Raw genomic sequence first — 23972 nt, 5'->3', positions numbered from 1 at the left:
TGATGGACATGAGTTTGGGTGGACTCTGGGAGTTGGTGATGGACAGGGAGGCCTGGCGTGCTGCGATTCATGGGGTCGCAAAGAGTCAGACATGACTGAGCGACTGAACTGATCGTGAGATGTAGAAGGTGTGCCGTTCTCGCTATTGATTAGCTGTGTTATCTTAAGGAAATTACATAGGTTATCTGAATCCCAGGATGTGGATATACAAAATGTGAGTAATACTGTTTCAAGAGTTGTGATGATTAAAATCATGATATGTATGACACATACATGTATGTATGTCTATAAATTTTAATGTCTGTTATGAGTTCAAGAAATCAAATTTAGGTTTTTAAAAAAGTTAAGAAAAAGGATGTGAAAATTTTATTTAGGCAGGTTTTACTGGAACAATTTTTTTTTATAAAATAACTTTATAAAAGAGTCCATCAAGATATTATAAAGAAAATACACACTAAGGCAATATATGTACACTTCATAAAAATACAATACATCTCGGCAATTGCTTCCAGAGTCTGTTACCACCACGTACAGTGTATTGACGTTTAACATTACGCTAATTTGAACATACAAGATTTTCAAGAAAAACAAAATTGTCCCATTGGTGTTTCAAAAATTGTTTCCAATTGACAGGAAAATTTAAAAAATGCTAAAATGTAAAATTTATGGCGCTAACTGAATGGAAAACTATGTCAAAAATGTTAGAGCAAAGATCCATGCCATAATCACTGAGGACAAATATATTTATTATTATAACTAGTTCAGCTGGTTCCACAAAGTTACTGAAAATAATATCCTTATTTTGGATGCTCAATCAAGGTAAACATCATTTGGTATTAGAAAGCTTTCTAGAAGCTGTACTATACTTCTATAATGAGTGGTATTTCTTTAGTTTTTAAAGTAAAAATAAGTATGTAAGTCCTATTATTAATATAAAGTATTAATACTTAAAAAGTATCTTCATAAGTTACTTAGTAAGCTTTGATCAAAACACACAGCAACTAGCTTTATTATTATCAAAATGGTTAAATGCTGAAATTCACTTGGCTTTGAATTTTTTTCTTTTTTACAAAGTTATCTTAGCTACTATGTTACTATAAAACATCACTGATGGGTCCCGTTAAATGTTTAGAATAATCCTTGCAAAGGAACTGCTCCAGTGTAATAAATAAAGAAAATACTACAAGACTTTTCTAGCTCTTACCAAAAGATACGACCATGGTGGAATCATGAAAATACCTCAACAGTACCAAGGAAGGCACACAAAACAGAGCACAGCACCATCTCAAGCTGCCACGATAGCAGCTGTTCAGGGAACTTGATTACTGTGGTAAATGTGGGTTAACTATGTGGAGCTACGCTTTGGAGAACTGCTTAGTATGGATAGGCAGACACAGCTATATAAACGATGAATGTGGTCTGATACTCAACGGTCCCGTTGGCACTGTAGGATAAGGCTCGAACCCTCATGCGGTAGGTCTCTGGTTCTTGCAGTGGTCGTATTGTGTACACCACTCCTTTCAGGTTTTCATCCCTTAAGGCAAAGGGAATGGTCTGTTCCTCATCTATCATGAGGAAAGTTGTCCTGGGATGCATCACTCCATCTTGCGTGTATGCAACCAGCCGGATCAAATCTTGATTGGCAGCTATTCCAAACGGGAGGGAGACGAGTTTGTATTCCAGGGCATATGGACTCAAGGCACATTCCAAATCATTGGGTGGACAGTTCTTGAGACAGAACCTAAGGACAACAATCACATGAACTAGATCAAGTTATTGTGGCTTGGAAGCAGGAAAAGGCACGATGCAGGTGGTCATGATCCATGACAATTTGGGGGCATTAAAGGCAGGAGACAGTATGACTTCAAAATACTAAGGTTCACCCCATGGTCTGTGTTATTAACTGAAACCAGATGCCAGATGCTGACGAGTGTGTGCTGGTCTAGAGTCATATATTTCTCTCTCAGCTCCATTAAAATCAGAAGCTTTTGAACCACTGAAAGAAGTACCACAGAACATCTTTAAAGTGAAAAGTAGGTTTTGGAAAGAGAAACATCTGCATATATATTGGAAACAAGGACTTCTTAAAGAGAGGACTACAAATGATTTTAAAATTTTAACATCTACCCTAAGACTATTTGAAAGCCGAAATAGAATATATTGATATTGGTTTTTCTAAAAATAATAAAAGGTCAATTACGACTACAAAAAAAAAGAAACAACTTTCTTTTCGGTATTTGCTTTCCACATCATTTTAGATTAAAAATAGTATATTTTCTTTTTCCAGAGCCCACAGTAGTTGTTTATGAGTCGTCATGACTTTGAAATTGTGTGCCAGAAATCACTGGTAATAAAGACTAAAACAAAAAAATGCACAAAGGACCATGTTCTGAAGATACAGACTCTTCAGTCATAGTATTTTTCAAAGTCTGATAAGTCTGTAATTTTAATCTTCCCCCTTCCCTAGTCCCCTCAGACAGATTACAAATAGGTTTTGGATGAATCCTGGGCAGCGCACACTTGACCGTGTTACAGTAACATGGGAGTCACCACTGAGAGGAAAACAAAGTGAGATCCAACCAGAGTCTGGTTTCAGAACTACCTCCTTATTAGTGGAGCCTATTCATGATGGCCATTATCTCATTTTCCAAGCACCCCACCAACTCAGTACCTAAACAGAGTGCAACATTTCTGTAAGGGGAGGGAGAAAACAAAGCAGTTTATTCAAAACCCAGAAAAGACAGTGTTTCAGACAGCAGAATATGTAAACAAGATGAGATGTGAGTGAGCAGGCAGACGACTGACTCATCCTCGGTCTCCTCCACACTCCCACGGAGTCATGATGACTCATCACTGTACAACCATGGTACTTCTTAGAGTGAGTGCTCTAAAAGCAGAGAGCCCTGAAGCCCCTGAGCCAACACCACGAGAAAAGAGGCAATTTCAAAGATAGGTAGGCTCTGTCACCCTATAAAATGCTCCCTGCCAAGGAAGGATTCTAGATGTTGCCGGGTGCATTACACGCTGAGCAGACTTGTGCCAGGAAACTCTGGTAGCTCAAAGCTGGCAATCGCTGCCGCAGGATGAATTCATTTTTTTGCCCACTCTCTGAAGAAGGAACACACTGTAAACCCCTAGCCCCTGAGGGATTACTGACTTCCTGTGAGCGAGAAACATGACTGCAGACAGGGCTTGCTGGTCAAGGAGAGAGAGGGAGGATTTTCAAAAGCATGCCTGGGAAAAGAAGGCAAGACATACCCTGACACAGGATCCCGTTGGTAGTCAGGTGGACAGGGTGTCTCAATGCAGCGGTAGCTTCCTCTCATGTTGAAACACATGCGATTTGGCCCACAGCGCACATTCTGTTCCAGGCACTCATCAATATCTACAACAGCACAAGAAAGAAAAAACATTAGCAAGTTAGGTCAGAAGAGGCCTTCAGGGCAGGCATTGTGGCTATTTGCCTGGAATATTGAGGGTTAGCTTTCTCCTCCCCAAGAATGAACTTGGTTGGTAGCTGCACCTAAGCTTTTTCACCCACCAAGTGGGGATCTTGATTCTTGGTGTGCTGTTTCCCAGACTGATTGTTCTGAGGTTAAGTTTTTTAAAAATCATGTGAAAAGACACTGAAAAATAAGGGCTATTAAAGTAGAAGGGAAGCTACAAAGAAAAAAATTTTTTTTACACTTGGGAACTAGAATGCATTTGTGTTTTGTAAAGCCAGTAATTCTTTAAATTCACGAAAAACAAGCTAAAAACTTATAAGACACATGTGAACCTTTCTTGGAGTCAAAAATCTCTTTAAAACATGAATGATCCTTGATCTCTCCCTAATATTTTGTAAGGTCAAATTACTGGGTGGGAGGTTGGGTAGTAGAAATTTAAAGAAGTTATACATTCAAGGAAGACTTGTGGAGACATACCGAATAAAGGGGGGAAAAAAAAACCAAACCGGATCAAATAGATGACCCAAGAACCATAATTCAAGTTTGATTGAATCTGAAGGGAATGATGCTGAAGCTGAAACTCCAGTACTTTGGCCACCTCATGCGAAGAGTTGACTCATTGGAAAAGACTCTGATGCTGGGAGGGATTGGGGGCAGGAGGAGAAGGGGACGACTGAGGATGAGATGGCTGGATGGCATCACCGACTCGATGGACATGAGTTTGAGTGAACTCTGGGAGTTGGTGATGGACAGGGAGGCCTGGCGTGCTGAGAGTCATGGGGTCGCAAGGAGTCGGACGCAACTGAGCGACTGAACTGAACTATGTAGAATCCATCCTGAGTTGTTATAGGTAGGGTACTGTCCCTAGGATATTGGGGAAACATGCAAATGAAATGCTCTTTATTTTGTTTTCTACACAAAGTTGTTTAGAAAAAAACACATTTAAATCATTAAAATTAAAAAGCATCAAGATAAAGCCAAGAGAAATGTTTTATGAGTTCCCTGAAAATGAGTGTTTCTAAGCCATGATTTTAAACTTAAGGTCTATATTTAAGCACTAGGGGATCTGTGAATGAAACCATTTCTATACGTTGAGTATGTAGGTATGTGTGTGCAAGTTAGCAAGAGAGATGAAGCAAGACTCAGATTGCCTGACTTTTCTGGATAAGAGGGCCTATAGAGTTCAACGTAATTTAAGGGATGTTGAGACCCCAAATTTAAGAATCATATTTTACAGCAATAGTTTCAAACTGTGGTATCTGTATTCCCCTGGTAGTACATGAAAACTCCCAGCAGTTATGACAGCGGGCAACTATTTCAGGGAATTAATTTCCATTCAAATTAAAAAGCTTTTTTCTTATTGAAGTATCAGTCAGTTCAGTTCAGTAGCTCAGTCGTGTCCGACTCTTTGTGACCCCATGAATCGCAGCACACCAGGCCTCCCTGTCCATCACCATCTCACGGAGTTCACTCAAACTCACATCCATCGAGTCAGTGATGCCATCCAGCCGTCTCATCCTCGGTCGTCCCCTTCTCCTCCTGCCCCCAATCCCTCCTAGCATCAGAGTCTTTCCAATGAGTCAGCACTTCGCATGAAGTGGCCAAAGTACAGGAGCTTCAGCTTTAGCATCATTCCTTCCAAAGAAATCCCAGGGTTGATCTCCTTCAGAATGGGCTGGTTGGATCTTCTTGCAGTCCAAGGGACTCTCAAGAGTCTTCTCCAACACCACAGTTCAAAAGCATCAATTCTTCGGCGCTCAGCCTTCTTCACAGTCCAACTCTCACATCCATACATGACTACAGGAAAACCATAGCCTTGACTAGACGGACCTTAGTCGGCAAAGTAATATCTCTGCTTTTGAATATGCTATCTAGGTTGGTCATAACTTTTCTTCCAAGGAGTAAGCGTCTCTTAATTTCATGGCTGAAGTCACCATCTGCAGTGATTTTGGAGCCCCCCAAAATAAAGTCTGACACTGTTTCACTGTTTTCCCATCTATTTCCCATGAAGTGATGGGACCAGATGCCATGATCTTCGTTTTCTGAATGTTGAGCTTGAAGCCAACTTTTTTACTCTCCTCTTTCACTTTCATCAAGAGGCTTTTTATCTCCTCTTCACTTTCTGCCCTAAGGGTGGTGTCATCTGCATATCTGAGGTTATTGATATTTGTCCCGGCAATCTTGATTCCAGCTTGCGTTTCTTCCAGCCCAGCATTTCTCATGATGTACTCTGCATAGAAGTTAAATAAGCAGGGTGACAATATATAGCCTTGACGTACTCCTTTTCCTATTTGGAACCAGTCTGTTGTTCCATGTCCAGTTCTAACTGTTGCTTCCTGACCTGCATACAGATTCCTCAAGAGGCAGGTGAGGTGGTCTGGTATTCCCATCTCTTTCAGAATTTTCCACAGTTTATTGTGATCCACACAGTCAAAGGCTTTGGCATAGTCAATAAAGCAGAAATAGATGTTTTTCTGGAACTCTCTTTCTTTTTCCATGATCCAGCGGATGTTGGCAATTTGATCTCTGGTTCCTCTGCCTTTTCTAAAACCAGCTTGAACATCAGGGAGTTCACGGTTCACGTATTGCTGAAGCCTGGCTTGGAGAATTTTGACCATTACTTTACTAGCATGTGAGATGAGTGCAATTGTGCGGTATAGTTGATTTATAATGCTGTGTTAATCCGGTGTACAGCAAAGTGATTCAATTATACATAAATACATACTTTTTCAGATTATTTTCTTTTAGTTTATTACAAAATATTATGTATAGTTCCCTGTGCTATATAGTAGTGTGTACATGTCAGTCTTAATTTCTCAATTTATCCCTCCCTCCAACTCCCTTTTCCCTTTGGTAAGCATAAGTTGCTTTTCTATGTCTGTGGGTCTATTTCTGTTTTGTAGGAAAGTTCATTTGTGTCTTTCTTTAGATTCCACATATAAGTGATATCACATGTTACTTTATCTTTCTCCGACTTCTCTTAGCATGGTAATCTCTAGATCCATCCATGTTGCGAATGACATTATTTTATCCTTTTTATGACTCATCTTTCATTGTGTATATATGCCACATCTTTATCCGTCCATGTGTCAATAGACATGTAGGTTGCTTCCATGTCTTGGCTGTTGTAAACAGTACTGCAGTGAACATTGGGGTGAATGTGTATTATCAAATTATGGTTTTCTCTAGATATATGCCCAGAAGTAAAGCTGCAGGAGCAAAAAAAGCAGGATAACTCTACTTTTAGCTTTTCAAGGACCCTCCATGTTGTTCTCCATAGTGGCTATAACAGTTTACATTTCCACCAACAAGGCAGGAGGGCTTCTTATTCCCACACCCTCTCCAGCATTTATTATTTGTAGACTTTTGGATAATGGCCATTCTGAGTGGTGTGAAATGATACCTCATTGTAATTTTGATTTGCATTTTTGTAATAATTAATGATATTGAGCATCTTTTCATGTGCCTGTTGGCCACCTGTATATCTTCTTTGCAGAAATGTTTATTTAGATCTTCTGCCCATTTGTAGGAAAATGAGCTGTTTATATATTTTGGAGATTAATCGCTTGTCAGTCACATCATTTGAAAATATTTTCTTCCATTCTGTAGGTGGCCTTTTACATTTTGTTTATGGTTTCCTATGCTGTGGAAAAGATTTTAAGTTTATTTAGATATCATTTTTTAAAATTTTCTTTTTAACTTAAATTTTTATTTTCATTACTCAGGAGATGGAGCCAAAAAGATATTGCTGCTATTTATGTATCCTGCCTATGTTTCCCCCAAAAAGTTTTATGATTTCTGGTTTTACATTTAAGTTATAATCCATTTTGAGTTTATTTTTATGGTGTTAGAGAATGTTCTAATTTCACTCTTTTACATGCGTTGGTTCAGTTTTCCCAGCACCACTTATTGAAGAAACTGTATTTTTGCTATTGTACATTTTTGCCTCCTTTGTTGTGGATTAATTGACCATAGGTGTGTTGGTTTGTTTCTGAGCTTTCTCTCCTGTTCCATTGATCAATATTTCTGTTTTTGGGCCACTACCACATTATTTTGATAACTATAGCTTTGAGTATATTCTGAAGTCAGGGAGCCTGTTTCCTCCAGCTCTGTTTTACTTTCTCAAGATTTCTTTGGCTACTTGAGGTCTTTTGTGCTTCCATATAAATTTTAAAATTTCTTATTCTGTGAAAAATGCCATTGGTAATTTGACAGCAATTGCACTGAACATGTAGACTGTCTTGGGTAGTATACTCATTCTGACAATATTGATTGTTACAGTCCAGGAATATTGTATATCCTTCCTTCTGTTTGTGTTATCTTTGATTTCTTTCATCAGCATCTCATAGTTTTTAGAATACAGGTCTTTTGCCTCCTTAGGTAGGTTTATTTCAAGGTATTTTATTCTTTTTGATACAATGGTAACTGTTAGTGTATAGAAAAAGAAAGTATTTCAGTGTATTAACTGTGTCCAGCAATTGTACTGAAATTATTGAGCTCTAGTAATCTTCTGGTAGCGTCTTTAGGATTTTCTATGTATAGTATTATGTTATCTGCAAACCATGGTAGTTTTATTACTCCTTTTCCAATTTGGATTCCTTTCATTTCTCTTTCTTCTCTAACATGTCTAGGACTTCCATAATTCTGTTGAATAAAGTGCCAAGTGGATATCCTTCATCCTTGGCCTTGTTTCTGAACTTAGAGGAAATACCTTCAACTTTTCACCATCGAGTAGGATGTTAGCTGTGAGTAGGGTTTATCATATATGGCTTTATGATGTTGAGGTAAGTTCCCCCTATGCCCACTTTATGGGGAACTTTATATCATAAATGGGTATTGAATTTTATCACAATAACTGTGGAAAATTCTGAAAGAGATGGGAATACCAGACCACCTGACCTGCCTCTTGAGAAACCTGTATGCAGGTCAGGAAGCAACAGTTAGAACTGGACATGGAACAACAGACTGGTTCCAAATAGGAAAAGGAGTACGTCAAGGCTGTATATTGTCACCCTGCTTATTTAACCTATATGCAGAGTACATCTGCATATAGGTTATTCAGCCCAGAGAAACGCTGGGCTGGAAGAATCACAGGCTGGAATCAAGACTGCCGGGAGAAATATCAATAACCTCAGATATGCAGATGACCACCCTTAGGCAGAAAGTGAAGAACTAAAGAGCCCCTTGATGAAAGTGAAAGAGGAGAGTGAAAAAGTTGGCTTAAAGCTCAACATTCAGAAAACGAAGATCATGGCATCCAGTCCCATCACTTCACAGCAAATAGATGGAGAAACAGTGGAAACAGTAGCTGACTTTATTTTGGGGGGTTCCAAAATCACTGCAGATGGTGATTGCAGCCATGAAGTTAAAAGACACTTACTCCTTGGAAGAAAAGTTATGACCAACCTAGATAGCATATTCAAAAGCAGAGACATTACTTTGCCAACTAAGGTCCATCTAGTCAAGGCTATGGTTTTTCCTGTGGTCATGTATGGATGTGAGAGTTGAACTATAAAGAAAGCTGAGCACCAAAGAATTAATGCTTTTGAACTGTGGTGTTGGAGAAGACTCTTGAGAGTCCCTTCAACTGCAAGGAGATCCAACCAGTCCATCCTAAAGGAGATCAGTCCTGGGTGTTCATTGGAAGGACTGATGCTGAAGCTGAACCTCCAATATTTTGGCCACCTGATGTGAAGAGCAGACTCATTTGAAAAGCCCCTGATGTTGGGAAAGATTGAAGGCAGGAGGAGAAGGGGATGACAGAGGATGAGATGATTAGATGGCATTACTGATTCAATGGACATGAGTTTGGGTGGACTTCGGGAGTTGGTGATGGACAGGGAGGCGTGCTGTACTGTGGTTCATGGGATCGCAAAGAGTCGGACATGACTGAGCGATTGAACTGACCTGAACTGAATTTTATCGAAAGTTTTTTCTGCATCTATTGCAATGATCATATAGTTTTAATTCAATTTGTCACTGTGGTGTATCACACTGATTTGTGGACACTGAAAAATCTTGCATCCCTGGAATTTTAATCATGGTGTATGATCCTTTTAATGTAATGTTGGATTCAGTTTGCTAGTAATTTGTTTAATATTTTTGCAATATATTAATCAGTGATACTTGTATATAATTTTTCTTTTTTGTGGTATCTTTGGTTTTGGTTATCAGAGTGACGGTGGCCTCACTGAATGAGTTTGGAAGTATTCCTTCCTCTGGAAGTTTTTGGAATAGTTTCAGAAGATTTAGGTGTTAACTCTTCTATTAAAGTTTTATAGAATTTGCCCGTTAAGTCATCTGATATTGTATCTTTTGGGGGAGTTTTTAGAATCACAGATTCAATTTCAGTATTTAAAATTGGTCTGTTCATGTTCTCTTTTTGTTCATTTTTCACTCTTGGGAGATTGTACCTTTCTAAGAATTTGCATATTTCTTGTAGGTTGTCGATTTTATTGATAAATAGTTGCTTTTAGTATGGGCCTTTGTATTTCTGTGGTGTTGACTGTAACTTCTTTCTCATTTACGATTTTATTGATTTGGGCTCTCTCCCTGTTTTTCTTGATGAGTCTGGCTAAAGGTTTATCGATTTTGTTTATCTTTACAATGAATCAGCTTTTATTTTTATTTATTGCTTTAAATATTTTGACATTTTTATTTTTAAAAATTTTATTGTATAGTTGACTTGCAATGTTCTGTTAGTTCAGGTGTATAGCAAAGTGATTCAGTAGTACACATACATACGTGCTTTTCTGAAGAACCACCTTTTAGTTTCACTGATCTTTACTATTGTTTTCTTCCTCTGTATTTCATTTATTTCTGATCTGATCTTTATGCTTTCTTTCCTTTTAATTAACTTGGGTTTTGTTTTGTTCTTTCTTTAGTTGCTTTAGGTGTGAAGTTAGGTAGTTTCAGATTTTTCTTGTTTCCTGACGTAAGCTTGTATAGCTATTAACTTTTTTCTTAGAACTGCTTTTGCTGTGTTCCATGTTTTGGATCATCATGTTTCTGTTTTCATTTATCTCTAGGTATTTTTTCGATTTCCTCCTTGATTTCTTCAGTGATTCATTTGTTACTTTGGAGAAGGCAACGGTACTTGTATAAGTACATGTCAATCCTGGAGAATGTTCCATGTGCACTTGAAAAGAATCTGTATTCTGCTGCTTTTGGATGGAATGCTCTATATATACCAATTAAGTTCATCTGGACTAATGTGTTTTTTAGGGCCTATGTTTTCTTATTGATTTTCTGCCTGGATCATCTGTCCATTGAGGCAAGTGGGGTGAGTGTTAAAAGTCCTCCCCTCGTACTGTGTTACTGTTAATTTCTCCTTTTATGTCTATTAACTTCCTTGAATACGAGATTTTTGATATAGCAGTCTAGGTATACACACAATTGTTTTAAGGTGCTGATTTCTTAATTTCAAATGCACTTCAAGTATCCTGAAGTTTTACTCTCCTCCTCTCATGATTACTGGTTTCAATATCATATTTGAATGTGGATAATTTCCTACCTTTTGGGTAGGTTTGCCTTTACCAACGAGCTTTCCCATTTCCTAATTTGCTTATTTCTAGTTGTAGACTTTTCTTTTCTGTCTAGAGCAATTCCTTTAGCATTTTTTTGTAAAGCTGGTTTGGTGGTAATGAGTTCTTTTGGCTTTTCCTTGTCTGTAAAGCTTTAGATTTCTCTGTCAAAATTTGAATGAGTCTTGCTGGGTAAAGTAATCTTGTTTGTAGGTTTTACACTTTCATCACTTTAAATATAATGTGCCACTCTCCTCTAGCCAGAGTTTCAGCTAAAAAATCAGACAATAACCTTATGGGGGTCCCTTATACATTATTTGTTGCTTTTAATATTTTCTGTCAGTTTGATTGCCGTGTGTGGGCATGTTCCTTCTAGAGTCGATCGTCTACGATAGGTTTTGCACTTCCTGGGCTTGGGTAACTGTCTCCTTTTGCACATTAGGAAAGTTTTCAGCTATTATCTCTTCAAATATCTTCTCAGGCCCTTTCTCTCCCTTTTCTCCTTCTGGGGCCTCTATAATGCAAATGTTGGTGCATTTGACATTGTCTCAGAAGTCTCTCAAACTGCCCTCATTTCTTCTCAATTTTTTCTTTATTCTGTTATGCAGTACTGACTTCTACCATTCTGTCTTCCAGCTCACCTATCCATTCTTCTGGCTCATTTATTCAGCTATTGATTCCTTCTAGGGTGTTTTTCACTTCAGTTATTGTATCCTTCAACTTTTTGGCTGTTCTTTATATTTTCTAACTCTTTGCTAAAAATTTCTTACAGGTTTTTGCACCATGCATCCATTCTTTACCTGAATTTCTGGATCATCTTTACAATCATTACTCTGAACTCTTTCTCAGGTAGATTGCCTATCTCCACGTCAGTTAGTTGTTCTGGGGGTATATCTTGTTCTTTGTCTGGAACATAATCCTCTGTTATCTCCTTTCACCTGGGTTTTTCTTTCTTTCTTTTTTATTTTTTAAAAAATCTGTGGTTGCCCTGGGTCTTCATTGGTGTGTGCAGGCTTTCTCAGGCTGCGGAGAGTGGGGCCTGCTCTCTAGCTGTGGTGCACAGGGCTTCTCGTCGTGGTGGCTTCTCTAGGCTCATGGGCTTCAGGAGTTGCCACATGCGAGCTCAGCAGTTGTGGCTCTTAGGCCCTAGAATCTGCAGGCTTCAGCAGTTGTGGCACATGGGCTTAGTTGCCCCATGGCACGCAGAATCTTTCTGCACCAGAGACCAAACCCGCGTTCCCTGCATTGGTAGGTGGATTCCTATCCACAGTACCGCCAGGGAAGTCTTTGCCTAGATTTCTATTTGTATTTTTAGGTATGTGGAAGGTTATTTATGTTTCTTGGCCTCTGAGAAGTGGCCTCTATGGGGGATGTCCTCTGTGTCCCAGCAGTACACTCCCCTTTTGTCACCAAAGGGCCAGGGACCAGGTGATTCTAGGGTAGGTTCTGATCTGCATTTCTGGACTTGGTTCTGTAGGCTGCTGGATTGTAGTTTTTTTGCTTCTGGTATCTGCCCCCTGGTGGGTAGAGCTGGGACTTGATAATGACCTAATGTGCTTACTATTACTCCTTTTACAATAGGATTAGTTTTCCTCCAGGAATGAAACAGAAACATGTTTTATTTCAGTTAAATCTTAAATCTTGCCTTTTGACTCTGCAAACCAACTTTCAGTTATGATTTTTATCTGTTGGAAGTGTTCCATCTCCTTGACAAAATGAAACTGTCTCAGAATGAAGTGAAAAGCCCTTTAGGAAAATGTGAAAGAAATTTACCTTTGCTATCATAAAAAAAAATCCCATTCCCCTCCCATCCATATTCCAAGTTTCCTTTTCACTTTAATTTTTATAGTGAACTCACACAGAAACATGGGGCCAGTGGACTGTTAGGGTCTATGAAAATGGTGGCTTGGAGGCCGGGATCTGGATACACATTTATACACAGTAAGAACAGCTACCTCCTCACATATGTCCATTGGCTGAATATATCAAATGTCAGAATCTAATATACAAAGTGTTTGTCCCTAGCTCCATAATAACATACACTTCCCATAGAAGAGCTTTCAAAAAGTATTTGAGCTTCTAAGAAGGTAACCCTTCTTTGTCTTCTATCACTATCTCTTCAGGAGTAAGTATCTTTAAGGCACTCAATCCGCTCACTTAGTTCACTCACTTTAGTCACTAGTCATAAAAAAAAGTAGCCAGAAAAGGTGGAGCAATCAGGCTATCTTTTGTTACCTGACAGTATGGTAATATCTGGTTTTTATAAGATATTATATAATTATATAACATATCATAAGATTAAATAATTGTATATAATATTATATAAAATTGCAAAATATTATTTAAAAATTATTATGATCAAAAATTAAAGTATAGGCTTTTCATAACAAATATTATTGCTGTAAGAAAAGTATACCAAGATGAGTTGAAAAACTTTCACAGGAACAGCTTTAGAATATATGAATGCATTTAACCAAATGCTTCTGGCTACATTAAAAAAAGTAATTCAGAATAAACATTTGACTTATAGAGAATATAAAGTAATTCAGATTCTCAATAGACATGAATTGCTTCTTAAAAACTTGGATAGATAATTCATTTTGAAGGCAATGCCAACATACAGTATTTTTACACTTTTAGAATTAGATTGTTGTTCAGTTGTGTTCGACTCTTTGCAACCCCATGGTTTCACCATCTCCTGGAGCTTGCTCAAATTTTTGTTTATTGAGTTGGTGATGCCATCCAACCATCTCATCATCTGTCGTTGCCTTCTCCTCCTGCCTTCAGTCTTTCCCACCATCAGGGTCTTTTCCAATGAGTTGGCTGTTTGCATCAGGTGGCCAAAGTATTGGGGCTTCAGCCTCAGTCCTTCCAAAGAATATTCAGGACTGATTTCCTTTAGGATTGACTTGTTGCATCTCCTTGAAGTCCAAGGGACTCTCAAGAGTCTTTTCCAACCCCACAGTTCGAAAACATCAATTCTTCAGCACTCAGCCTTCTTATGGTCCAACTCTCACATCCATACATGACTACTGGAAAAACCATAGCTTTGACTATGTGGGCCTTTGTTAACAAAGTGATATCTGATTTTTAACACTGTGTCTAGGTTTGTCATAGCTTTTTTTCCAAGGAGCAAGTGTCTTTTAATTTCATGGCTGCAGTCATTGTCCACAGAGATTTTGGAGCCTGAGAAAATAAAATCTATCACTGTTTCCTTTGTTTCCCCATCTATTTGCCATGAAGTGATGGGACCAGATGCCATGATCTTAAGATTTTGATTGATACAGGATGCTTGGGGCTGGTGCACTGGGACGACCCAGAGGGATGGTATGGGGAGGGAGGTGGGAGGGGGGTTTAGGATGGGGAACATGTGTACACCCGTGGCGGATTCATGTTGATGTGTGGCAGAACCAATACGATATTGTAAAGTAATTAGCCTCCAATTAAAAAATAAATTTAAATTAAAAAAAAGATTTTGATTGTTGGAGTTTTAAGCCCACTTTCACTCTCCTTTTTCATCTTCATCAAGAGGCTCTTTAGCTCCTCTTCACTTTCTGCCATAAGGGTGGCATCATCTGCATATCTAAGCTTATTGATATTTCTCCTGACAATCTTGATTCCAGCCTGTGATTCACCCAGACTGGCATTTCACATGATGTACTCTGCATATAAGTTCAATAAGCAGGGTGATAATATTCAGCCTTGACATAATCCTTTCCCAATTTGTAACCAGTCCATTGTTCCATGTCCAGTTCTAACTGTTGCTTCTTGACCTGCATACAGGTTTCTCAGGAGGCAAGTAAGGTGGTCTGGTATTCCCATCTCTTTAAGAATTTTCCAGAGTTTGTTGTGGTCCACACAGTCAAAGGCTTTGGCATAGTCAATAAAGCAGAAATTGATGTTTTTCTGGAACTCTCTTGCTTTTCCATGATCCAGCGGACGTTGGCAATTTGATCTGTGGTTCCTCTGCTTTTTCTAAATCTAGTTTGTATATCTGGAAGTTCTCAGTTCATGTACTATTGAAGCCTAGCTTGAAGGATTTTTAGCATTACCTTGCTAGCTTTTGAAATGAGTGCAATTGTGTAGTAGTTTGAACATTTTTGGCAGTGCCCTTCTTTGGGACTGGAATTAGATTAGTGGGGTTTAAGATTAGCATACAAAATTTTCAGTTTCTCCTCTCTGCTTTTGGGAAAAATTATGCTTGGTCATGTTTTTGCTTTTCATTTTGCAATCTGATGGCTTCTACTTTTGACTAGTTTCTGTCAATGTTCAATGTCAAGTTCACTTTAATATCCCTTTTATTATTGATATCTCTAACACTAATGTATAAAGCTTCAAAAATTCATCTGGGGATGAAACGTAGTCTTTTGTTCCTCACAAATACTGCAAACACTTTCTAAAGCCATGAAAGACTCCAAGTTATTCTTTAGAGTGGAGACTTCTTTAAATGTTGTAATTGTTATCTCTCATGTCCTTTTATAAAATCACAAAAATATGTAACTTGCTTAAATTGTAAACATTTTAGATGATGCCTGTTTCTGATTTGTGCACATTATTTTCCACTCTCTGGAGCACAAGTGAAAGTGGAAAAATGTTTTGAACTGAATGAGTGACAAGGACAACTAAAAAAACATACTGGCATAATTTAATGGAGAAAAAATCCTCTCCTGAGAATATGACATAATATAACCCTTAAAAATCTGGCTAAGGAGTTTGCAGTCCACTAGGTTATTCCAAATGCTTCAGTATCTGTCCCCTTCCTTCCTTGGTACCTGGTGCACCTGTAGAGAGAATAATGGTAGTGTTGTACACTGCCCCCCCTTCAGAAGGATTCTTGGGGTGACAAGCTGGAGAAAGTTGTAAGACATGGACAGTGTAAGCACTCTTACATCTCTGCTGCCACACTACAATGACACTGTTGTTCACAGCATCACAGGAGAAACAAAGGACCATTCTAAACATAGTGAAATCTGTGATCAAGTCCTACCCTTGTTCTTGATGGTTATAGGACACTGAGACTCACATAATCACTCTAAGAATTGGTTTTATCATCTCTAGAATGGGTCCGATTTATTGTTCTTGACAAAGCTATACTGCTGATTAAAATGAGCTAACAGTTGTTTCAGAAAAATGTAAAACTATAATGTAGATACATTATTCCAGTATTTCAAAACTTAGTAAAACGTTCTTCCTAGGGCAAGCTTTTCATAAATGTTTGGTGAAGGATGACTGGAGCAGAGTTTATTATTGCATTCACATGATCAGCGGGGGCTCTGAGGGAGCATATTGGGTGAATGGGGTAAGTAAGAGTGGGGAGGCTCATAGTAACCCAGGTGAAGCAACTGTCCATCCTGTTCTTGCCTTCCAGAACACATTTCCATGAGCTGCATCCTAGCAAGTGTTTTGTAAAGGGAAGTCTTTCATACAGGACAGAGATGAATAAAATTCAGAGCTTTTAAAGACCTATATCATATTCTTAGGGTTTTTTTGTCCATAGAATTAGTTTCTTAGATTTTGACGATTTATGTAAATTCATACATTTTTTCTCTAAGTACACATTGCAACATACTAAGTTCATCAAAATACTCCTTTCACATTTTTGTGTGAAGAGGGTACAATTGATATTGATTTTTTTTTTTCTTTCTACCATCACTGCTGCTGCTGTGTCACTTCAGTCGTGTCCGACTCTGTGTGACCCCATAGATGGCCGCCCACCAGGCTCCCCGATCCCTGAGATTCTCCAGGCAAGAACACTGGAGTGGGGTGCCATTTCCTTCTCCAATGCATGAAAGTGAAAAGTGAAGTCGCTCAGTCATGTCCAACTCTTAGTGACCCCATGGACTGCAGCACACCAGGCTCCTCCGTCCATGGGATTTTCCAGGCAAGAGGACTGGAGTGGGGTGCCATTGCCATCATTACATTGTCTAAAACTCATTGTAACACCTAGTAATAGAACTCTGTATGTTGATTAAGCACTTATTTGCATGTCTGTATCCACTAGACTCTCATAAGGAAATAGTGTACATTATTCACCTGTTTTAACCTACTGCATCCTGAATTTCTAAAAAATGATTGGCATTCATCATTTGATTCAAAGAATGAATGAGTTAATCAATTGCCCACTGATCACTAAAACAAAGTATAAAATAATGCCTAACAATGAAGTACATTTACTGAGCATTCATCCCATTTCTCCTTTCTTCTTAGCTGGATTGGTTCCTTTTGGTTTTAAATATATATGATATGAACTGGTTTAGGCATTCCTGTGCCTTCTTCTTGGAGAAGGCAATGGCACCCCACTCCAGTACTCTTGCTTGGAAAATCCCACAGACGGAGGAGCCTGGTGGGCTGCACTCCATGGGGTCCCTGGGAGTCGGACACAACTGAGCAACTTCAGTTTTCACTTTCATGCACTGGAGAAGGAAATGGCAACCCACTCCAGTGTTCTTGCCTGGAGAATCCCAGGGACGGGGGAGCCTGGTGGGTTGCCGTCTATGGGGTCACACACAGCTGGACACGACTGAAGCAACTTAGCAGTAGCAGTAGCAGTGCCTTCTTCTAAGACCATACCAAAAATGTTTCTCAAATTTTCCTTTGCTTAATTCCCTTCTGCTTTTCCTGCTTGTAAAAGCGATGATTAAAGATAAGTCTGACTCATGGGATAGTGAAGGGAAAGGAATCAACTAGAAGAATAGTTATTAAAAAAAAAAAGACACTTCTCATACTATGCTATATTGGTTTTAAGTTAAGCTGCAGCAGTAAATGTCCCAAAGTTTTCTCACCTTGACATGTCTTTCCATTGAGCATGAGCTGATAGCCAGGTGGACAGATACACCGATAGCTCCCAAAGGTATTTTTACACTCATGCTGGCAGGTGTCTGTGTTTTCACATTCATTAATATCTGTGCAGAAAGAAAGCAGAATATGTAAGTATACAAAACAAAGGCAGAAACTCACAGAATCAACTATAAACAAGCTTTTGACATACAGTAGACAACTTAGTGATCTTATACTCATGTGTTTAAAAATGCTCAAAGTGGTTTCATATCAGGATCTGTTTTTAATGGTCCAATATAAAACTGTCCTATATTATAAAATATGAACATCTCTTTTGTGTATAAATGTATTTGAGCTGAAACCCCAACCTAGCCAATTTCAATGTTACTTAATTAAGATTAGAACAACAGATGAAACAGAATGGTGCAAGATCCCAAACTACTAAAGTGCTAAACTCTTGACAGAACAGTAGAATTTACCTAAAAGATAAACTTTCTATTGAGATTAACTGGAAAAAGAAATATTCTTTTCTATTTTATTTAAACTTCAGTTGCCTCTCTCTCTCTCCAACAGCCATGTGTAACTTTCCCATATGCAGATATCATTTAGTGGAGGTGGTTTTATCTTTGCAACAGGAATATTTATCCAGCTTATATGATTATAAAGTATTTCACTAATGACAACTACATATACATAGTTGCTATGTTACTTTCGCCCAGCCACTTAACTTCTCAAGATCTCAGTTGATTCTTCTGCGAAGAGGAGTCAGAGACACAATCTCCTTACTTCACACAGGTTTGTTAGAAGGTGCAAATATAATAAGATATGAAAAACATTTTATAAACTATAAAGAGCTAATCTACCTGCTATCACTAAACAAAATTAAAAAAACAGTAATAAAAAGGACAGTTAGAAAGACAGTTTAAAATTAACTGCTATTTGCTTTCAGAATCAGGGATGGGATTTGAGAGGCCTAGATTTACTGTTGCAACTGTGTTTTGCCTAATAGTAAAGTTCGCCACCCAGTGTTAGAAGAAAGAGGAGAAGATGGTGTGAAATGGGGCAGTAGGGCTGTGGGCTGGAAGTAAAGGGAAGAGAAAGTGACAACTTGGAGATGACTCAGAGCAAAAGAACCTGTTCACTCTGCAGATGCTCAGATTATAATTGCAATGACCCAATCTGTTAATGACAAATACTCATAAAATATTTGTCATCGTCTTTGCCCCATTTTAGTTAACCAAAGCATTCACAGCAGCACTTGAGTTATTTTAACATTTTCCCTTTATAATCTGCTTTAACAAAAATAAAACAACAGAAACGTAAATCATATTGAACTCCAAGTAGTTTAAAGTGGCCCTAAGTGTGATTTCTATGTTCAGAAGCAATGTATCATTCATTTTCCCTAATAAGTAAGCTTTGGAATAAATTCCTTAAAAAGCTAAATTTTAGCCCAAGTCTAAACAAAATGCCATGGTGTTAATCTGAATCTTTTGTAATCTGTCTGTCCCAGATGGTTAATTAAAGAAAGACATTTGGTGTTTACTGCAAGTTGCTTGTTACATAATTCCAAAGCTGTCTGCAATCATAGCGTGAATTTCTTTATTAGTACAAACACCATAAAATATTCACTGTATTTTAAGGAATATTTCTTTTTTATTTTATTTTACTTTATTTTACTTTACGATACTGTTTTAAGCCTATTCAGTGGTCCCCAATAAAACTTAAATATCCAGTAACAAACTAGTTATAGAAGTTAACTTTAGATTCTCCAAGACTGGTCCTCACTCTGAAGTAGTAACTGCTTTACACAGTAGATTGTTTTGGGAATGTAACTCACATAAATATGTTAGTGTAATATAAACACAGAGACAAAGAAAACATTCATAAGACTTTACTGATGAAATTACAGGGCATAGATTGTGATAGAGAAAAGGAGACATGGTTACCAATCAAGACGCTTTCTTAAAATGACTTGGACCTTCAGATGATTTAGAAATCAACTAGATGGTGTATGGTATGGGGAATAGTGTTTCCCTCACTTACGAAAGCACAAGCAAAGATTTTTGGTGTAGAAGAAAAGAGTTGTCTGAAACAAAGGCAGAGATTGGGATATTAATAAGATATGAAAACTTGTCAGTGGGAATGATTATTTGGAAGAAACTTTGAAAAATGAAATGTTAGATGTTAATTCTATGGAAAAGTAAAAAGTTTCACTAGTAAATAGGTCAAAATTGTGGGCATAAAAAATTACCAATGGGAAAAAAAATCTAATAAGAACAGTTTGAAGCAGGCTGAGAGCAATGTTTGATATACTGTCAAGAACAGTAGAGTCCACAGGCTTAGTATTAATAATTAAGTAGTATTTGACCATATGTGGAAAAATGTTGAGAGTTGTTAATGAACGTATGAATGTTTCACATTCAAGAAGTAAAAGAAACGAGCACTGTCCACAGTTCAGGGAAGCTGATCACAGGTAGAAGATTCCATATACATCATATTAAGCTTTAGGTACTTCAAGACAGCCAGATGGAAAAGTTCTGGGAACATCTGGGGCTAAAGAATAAAGGTTTGAAAGAGTAATGATCTAGAGGGTTTGAAGGTCCAGCAGAGTGGAGGTGATATGAGAAGCTGCATCCATCTAACAGTGACAGAGGACACATGTCAAAGACTGTGATGTAGGAACAGGACTTGGAGAAGCGCAGAAAAAGAAATGACAAAAATTGAAGTCAGATGGCATTTTTTAAATACTTAAAAGAAATGTTTAACAGAGAGCACATTTGGGAGAGAATAAACGAAGCATAGAACAACATGAGGTTGGCATAGGGGTCTTCAAATTTAAACAGAATTTCATTCTTTCCCCTCTTGTCTCCCCACTCCCTTTCTTTCTTGTTTCATCATTTCTTCGACCAAACTGTAGGGCTCATTTGTGCTTCCTAATTCCTCTCAGTGTATATAGTTCTATGACATGCAAACGGTGGATACTCACGGAAAATTGAATTATATGAACGATAGATGGAATTGTTTGCAGTTTAACTGAAGACAGGGTCTTCATTCTGGAGTTGGAAATTACACTTCACTTTTGTACGCAAATTAAGTTACAGACTTGTAAATTTAAAGGTACTGAAAGCATACAATTTAGAACAATGGAAAAAAGTTTTGTCCTGACATATCTTTTCAGTGACTCACATATACACAAAATAAATCAAACAGAGAAGCTCCACAGGGAGTGTGGGACTACAGTCAGGGCAGTGTTGTATGTTCATACAGAGCAAGCAGCTGACACAGTAGCAGACAGTTTCCCTTTAAACCCACTGCTTTGGCATCCATCGGACAAAACCATCATCTGCTAGTACTGTATTACGGTGGTAATATTCATATTCTCTTTTTTTAAAAAACCCATATTCTGAATGCCACTTCACTTTGCTTCTATATAGCATTAAATTTAGTAACACTTTCAGGTCAATCAAAAAAAGAGAAATTGCCAGCATAAAACAATAAATTATCAGAATGTACACATGTAAATACATCACTCATTCGAGAAAACTGGCAATTGGTGTAGGTGCCAGAGTAAATGTCTTGAAGCTTTGAGTCATCCCACATCTGAAATCAGGTATAGGTCACTGCACCCAGACTCTCATGGGCGCTGTACATACGCTCAGACTTTGGTCCATAAGAGAACCCACAAAAAGGAAATGGAATACGGCTGACATTTACCTACACATGTGTCAAGGCTCGCCTCAGAGCCTTCGGGGCAAGTTTTCCTAATAGTCCTTCTAGTCCTGGAGAGAGATGTTCTGCTGTTCCTATACTCTGAGTAGGAGCTGTAGAGATGTGAGTACTGTCTGTAATGCTGTTGAGGTTGATAGTTGTTTCTCATGGGGGAGAAGCGTGCAAGGTTATAGCTATTGTATTGAGTGCCATAATTTGGCAGCCTCTCCAGTCCAGCGCAAGATTTCCCGTCCCCTAACAAATGTTGTCCTGGTGGACAGATACACTTGAAGCTGCCAGGGGTGTTGAAGCACTGATATGCACAAGGCTTAGACACTTGTTCACATTCATTAATATCTGCTCGTGTGCCATGATACATAAAAAAGAGAAAAAAAACAACATACACACATATACACACAGAAAACACAGGAATAAAGAATCAGTCTGTGAAACAAACTGAAAACATTATGTTACCTTCCAAAGCTGGGAATACAGTAATTTTTCGACTGCTGTAAACTTTTGAAAAAGCTTTCATCATTAAGATATAACTATATAGAAAGATTCTATGATTTTCCCTAAACACAGCTTTACAGTAGAAACAAATGGGATTACAATGGAAAATGTGGTCTTGAACCCAGAAAAACTAGAGTTCAAAGCTAATATAAATCTTACTTTTGCTGGTGAAGAATGCAATCATATCTCTAGTTAGAGTTTAATTATAATTTTGATCACTTAGGGCTTCTAATCTTTCATATAATTACAAGTTTCAGATGCAGGAATATTGGTACAACTACAGTCAGTTTTATTTTCCTTTTTCCTTTCGAATCAATAATTACTCATAAATAATCATGCTAAGCACATTTTCTTAACAAAAATTAAAAAGGAAATGACACAAAATCATTCTTCCTAAGAAACTCACAAAGTTCAAAAATGAAAGCTATTCTTCTTTCCTAGATCAACACACAGAGTATGTACTCACAACACTTCTTATAAAGTGAATAAATACCAGAGATCAAAACCAAATTCTTTAATTCATTACCAAAGTGCCATGAAAGAAAACAACATAAATAACTAGAATAAAGTAGTAAATTTTGCTTTAATAATTATTTCAGTAGGCAAAAGTTAAAATTAACATTTTTAATCTCTTTAAGGCAATGGCCCTACCTTCTTTACAAATTTATCCCCCAGCCCAATTGCTGACATTCAGCTTCAAGTCAAACAAGTGAACAACGGAACATATTTCATTCTGCTAGGTCACTGTAATAACTGATCAAAATGTTAAATTATATATAAATTACAATACCTAAATAGAAGACTAAAATGACATGCATTTCTATTAAACAGTATTTATTTTAAAAGAGTTCATATTAATGATACTACTATAAACATTTGCAATGCACAAAGTACTATGCTAGGAACTACATAAAGACAGTACTAAATTTTTATGGAAGAATTCACTATAAAGACAGGACAGGCTTGTCTCTTTGTGGCTATAAAGACAGGTTGTCTTTTAAATAGATAACCAAGGCATCTAATTTAAAAAGTATAATAGCATGCAAACCAGAAGCCAGTATTTAAAAGCTCAACACAATTTTTTTTGCTGCATGTAAATGTAAATATTCTGAGGTAGAATATTTTATAGGTCAGTTTCTTGATTATAAATGTGTTAATTTTAAGAAAGCATATGGTTACCTTCTTAAAGATATTTTCTACCTACCTGCCTTACTTTACACTCAATTATAACTAAGATGGAAACAAACAGGCAATTGGAAGAATTAAATGAGATTCTTAGCACTGGGAATGGTATATAGTATGTGCTAAATATATGGTAGATAAAGTGCTAATTACCAATTCACTTAAAATGTGTTCACATTTTAATCCCTCATAACTAAACCTTCATAGTACATACAAATATACTTCACATTCAAATAAAATGTATCTATATAAACATGATATATGCATAGCGAGACAATCAGTGAGATAATCTTCATAATTAAGTTGTCATGGTAATTATACCACACCTCACTTTGATATGTGTAGTTTATAGTAAGCATTCTGTAAGTAGTTATTATTACCACTTGAAAGTCAGTGTCAGTTGAATTCAATATGAAGTCTCTAAGAAGTAATTCAAACTGCGTAATGGATTACTTAAACCAACTTACTCTTCTAAATGTAGCAAGAAAGCATTTGAGAATACAGTGGTCCTAATCAAGTTGGTAGGGGTGGGTAATTATATTAACAGTTTTATTAACTCAATAAGAGTTTCTGTTAACTTACCCAAACAGGGTCTTCCAAGTCCTTGAGACCGGTACCCTCTTGGACACACACAACGATAGCTGCCTCTTGTATTCTCACATATCTGGTTATATCTGCACTGATGGGTCCCATCTTTACACTCATCAACATCTATGAACACGGAGGCAATAAAAAGCAATAACATTTCCTCTTTCAAAACCTGAGGTCACTATATTTAAAATGAACATTTTAATTGTTTAGAATGTTGCACTTCTTACCATAT

The 23972-nt window shown here is 37.5% G+C and overlaps 1 protein-coding gene across 1 annotated transcript in view; it reads right to left on the bottom strand.

The window, feature by feature from the left end:
- Positions 1 to 343: 343 nt before the first annotated feature.
- HMCN1 (hemicentin 1) overlaps positions 344 to 23972 on the bottom strand; it is a 552382-nt gene continuing 528753 nt past the window's right edge. The window contains exons 103-107 of the mRNA XM_004013873.6: positions 23732 to 23860; positions 21461 to 21811; positions 17752 to 17871; positions 3259 to 3385; positions 344 to 1741 (exon numbers count right to left, since the gene is read on the bottom strand). Of these exons, the coding sequence (XP_004013922.3) occupies positions 1375 to 1741; positions 3259 to 3385; positions 17752 to 17871; positions 21461 to 21811; positions 23732 to 23860 (1094 nt within the window). The 3' untranslated portion in view covers positions 344 to 1374. The remainder of the gene's footprint in view (positions 1742 to 3258; positions 3386 to 17751; positions 17872 to 21460; positions 21812 to 23731; positions 23861 to 23972) is intronic.

The sequence above is a fragment of the Ovis aries genome, chromosome 12 (genome assembly GCF_016772045.2).
Source record: "Ovis aries strain OAR_USU_Benz2616 breed Rambouillet chromosome 12, ARS-UI_Ramb_v3.0, whole genome shotgun sequence".
Lineage (NCBI taxonomy): Eukaryota > Metazoa > Chordata > Mammalia > Artiodactyla > Bovidae > Ovis > Ovis aries.
Note: the sequence above shows the minus strand (reverse complement) of the source record. Positions and strands in the feature narration are given on the sequence as shown.